The sequence below is a fragment of the Triticum aestivum genome, chromosome 4D, assembly GCF_018294505.1.
Source record: "Triticum aestivum cultivar Chinese Spring chromosome 4D, IWGSC CS RefSeq v2.1, whole genome shotgun sequence".
Lineage (NCBI taxonomy): Eukaryota > Viridiplantae > Streptophyta > Magnoliopsida > Poales > Poaceae > Triticum > Triticum aestivum.
In genome coordinates, this window is record NC_057805.1 from 491,414,143 (window position 1) to 491,417,982 (window position 3,840).

Genomic DNA, 3,840 nt, shown 5'->3' on the forward strand with positions numbered 1-3,840 from the left:
GCACTGACATGGCAAGTGGGATACTAGAAAACCGGTGACATGTCAGTGGGTTTTCCCTCCTTTCTGGTTTTGGACGATTCGTGTTCGATATCAGAACATGAGGGACCAAATGTATGTAGCCGAAAAAAGGATAAGGGAGCAAATGTTAACTTCTTGTAAATTCGAGGGGCCAGAAATATACTTTTCTCTTCAACAATTATGTAGTTTCCGCGTCTTAAGATTAATTTCCAAAGAGCAAGTTGTTTTGTTCTTCTTCCGGCGAAAAAGGTATGGATTGGTTAAATGGATCGCATGCACTAGAGAGCAAGTGGGTCTAGGAATTCATGATTTTGACATGAAGAATGTTGCCTTACTTAGGAAGTATAGTTGTTTAAGCTCCTTGTTACAATTGATGGAGTATATATTCCCGTGCCTTGCCGGGGGCCAAAAATCGGGCTGGCCCAGCAAGCAGGGCCCATATGGCCATGTATATTCTAATTTTGACTAGTTTAGATAAGGCCCATAAGTTCAAGGACTTGAAAACTCCAGCACAAGCCTTCAACATGGCCCATGATTCCTGGCGTGGGCTTTGCCCAGAAGAGTCGAGACGGTTGGCTTCCCTCTCCACGAAGGAAGAGAAGTTTGGGTATTGTAATTGATAGAGCGAAAGAAGCCACATGAAGTATGATGCCTTCTTAAACCCTAGCAGCTATGGTAATTAGCAAAGATGATTAGAGGCTTTTTGCAGGAGGTGTGCATGTGGTGTGGTACGGCCAGCCTGCGAATAAGACCCAATTCTTTTGCCAGAATCTGCCAGAATCCGACCCATACCCAGATCGGTCTTGGGGCTTGACTCGAGGGATGGGCCTTGCACGCTGGCGGGTCGAAGGCCCTTTTATTCCCCCGTGCCTTGTTCACCATGGGCCTTGAGGCCATGGTTTCCGGCGTGGGCTGGCACAGAGTCCAGAGTCCAGACGCTTTGGCTTTGGCTTTGGGTTTGGCCCCCTCTCCACGAACCAACCGGCGACTTGTTTGCGGTCCGTCAGCAGCTCCGTCCGTCCGTCCCCAAACCGAAACCCTCCTCTCCTCCACTTTCTTTCGTGCATCCCACGCCCACCTCCGCCGCCGCCGCCGCCGCTGCCGCCATGGCCGATCCGCGGCTCTACCCGTCGGGATCCGCCCCTCACCGCGACGAATCCACCACCGACGGCTCCGGCCGGCGGCTCTACGACCCGTACCAGGACCTCAACATCCCCACCGCCTACAAGAACCTCTACGACCTCCCCACCTCCCCCGAGTTCCTCTTCCAGGAGGAGGCCCTCCTCCAGCGCCGCTCCTGGGGAGAGAACCTCACCTACTACACCGGGGTCGGCTACCTCTCCGGCGCAGTCGCGGGAGCCGCCGTCGGCCTACGCGAGGCCGCACACGCCGCCGAGCGCGGCGACACCGCCAAGATCCGCGCCAACCGCGTCCTCAACTCGTGCGGCTCCGCCGGACGCCGCGTCGGCAACAGGCTCGGCGTCATCGGCCTCCTCTACGCCGGCATGGAGAGCGGCATGGTCACAGCCAGGGACGGCCAGGACGACTGGATCAACAGCGTCGTCGCCGGCCTCGGCACCGGCGCGCTCTTCCGGGCCGCCCAGGGCCCCAGGTCCGCCGCGGTCGCCGGCGCCGTCGGTGGGGTCCTCGCCGCCGCCGCCATGGCCGCCAAGCAGGCAGCCAAGAGATACGCGCCCGCCTTCTGATTGATTGATTGATTCATGCCCTCCTCCTGCCGGCCGGTATTATTAATCTTAATCAATCGCTCGCTCGCTCGCTGCTCCTGTCTGTCATCAATCGAATCAATTGGCCAAGGATGTAGTACTAGTTTCTTCGTTTATTGCTGTCAGAGTTAATTATTTGAGAAGGGTCATCTTCTCGACATTATTATGATATGTTATAAGTGTTATGCTATATGAAAACAACGATGCCATCGGTATCATCTGATCAGCAAATTTTTGACATGCCTTGTTGCAATGTAACATCATCTTCTTTCTTCATCACTACTTAGTTAGCGACCTAGATTGTCGTGGGTGTCAGACTCAATAATATGTGTGTGTGTGGGGGGGGGGGGGGGGGGGCTTACATTATGCTGGAGAGTCCAGGAAATCGTGGAATGTAATGTTCATTGCATGGTACTCCCTCTGTTTCTAAATACAAGTCTTTTTAGAGATTTCAATATGGGATGTAATGTTCATTATATTCACTCATTTTGCACCGTATGTAGTCCATATTGAAATCTCTAAAAAGACTTGCATTTAGCAATTATCGTGGTGCTTGCTTTGCTTCATGTCTGATGAAATATTTTGCCGCAGAATGGCAGGTTAATTGGGTATTTCTCTTATCTTTCTGCTGATGTTATTGTTCTTGAATGCCACACTGCTATTTCAATTAACTAGACTTGATGAAAAAGTTGAGCTTTTTGCATTCTACTACTCACAGTGCGTTCTACTTGTGTCCTTTTCTCATCTTTCTGCAGATGTTATTGTTACGGAACGCTATACGGCTATTTTAAGTAACTAGAGTTGATGAGAAACTTGAGCCTTTTTGCATTCTGATAGTTTAACAACAATGCATTGCTAACTCACAATGGAATGCTCTACTGTTATTTCGAATAACTTGAATACATTGCATCCTGCTATTGAAGAATGCATTTGGATCACCGTTATTTTTGCACTTGTCCATATATGCTTTATCCGTTGATGATATTCTTGCCTATTTCTATCCTGGCAGCTTGCTAGTGCTGGCATATGCATCCTAGTGTACTACTTCTTCACATGTAGGACGTTTTTGCAGATTGGTGTACATTGGCACTCTTCAGGTTCTATTTTAGTGTGTGTGTTCACTCAATTTAGGTCTGTATGCTGTCCATAATAAAATATCAAAAACATGTTATATTTATGAACGGAGGGAGTAGATGAATTGGGTATTTCTCTGATTTTTCTGCCAATTATATTGTTACGGAACGCTATACTGCTATTTTGAATAACTTCAGTTGATGAAAAAGCTGAGCTTTTTGCATGCTAGTATTGCACTGTGCATTCTACTTGGGTGCCTTTCTGATCCTTCCGCATATGTTATTACTACAGAGTGCTGTACTGCTAATTCTGATGACTAGAGTTGATGAGAAACTTGAGCCTTTTTGCATTCTGATAATTTAACAACAATGCATCGCTACTCACAATGGAATGCTCTAGTGTTGTTTCGAATAACTTGAATTCATCGGAAAGTTAAACTTATTGCATTCTGCTATTGAACCATGCATCTCATAGTTATGCTTGCACTTATCCCTATATCCTTTATACAGTTATGATATTCTTGCCTATTCCATTCGACCTAGCTTGTGGGTGTCAGACTCAATAATATGTTTGTGTGCGTTTACATTATGCTGGAGAGTCCAGGACATTGTGGAATGTAATGTTCATTGTAGAGTAATTTCGCTAGGTTATCTTGGTGCTTCCTTGGCCTCTCTTGTGGTGAAATATTTGGCCGCAGAATGATAGGTTAATTGGGCATTTCCCTCATCCTATTGCAGATGCTATTGTTACACAAGACTTGTTACTGCTATTATGAATAACAAGAGATGATGAAAAAGTTGGGCTTTTTGCATTCTATTCTAGGTCCTTTTTTGATCTTTCTGCACATGTTACCGTCACAGAATGCTCTACTGCTATTTCAAATAACTAGCGTTGATAAAAAAAAAGTTTGAGCTTTTTGCATTCTAGTATTGCACAATGCATTCTCCTTGGGTTCTTTTCTGATCCTTCTGTACATGTCATTGCTACAGAATGTTGTGCTGCTCATTCTGAGAAACTTGAGCTG

The 3,840-nt window shown here is 46.8% G+C and overlaps 1 protein-coding gene across 1 annotated transcript; it reads left to right on the top strand.

The window, feature by feature from the left end:
- The first annotated feature begins 980 nt into the window (after window positions 1-980).
- On the top strand, window positions 981-1,982 carry LOC123098947 (mitochondrial import inner membrane translocase subunit TIM23-1). Its single transcript, XM_044521034.1, has one exon. It carries the CDS (start codon window positions 1,125-1,127, stop codon window positions 1,722-1,724), a length of 600 nt encoding a protein of 199 aa, XP_044376969.1. The 5' UTR covers window positions 981-1,124; the 3' UTR covers window positions 1,725-1,982.
- The last annotated feature ends 1,858 nt before the right edge of the window (window positions 1,983-3,840 follow it).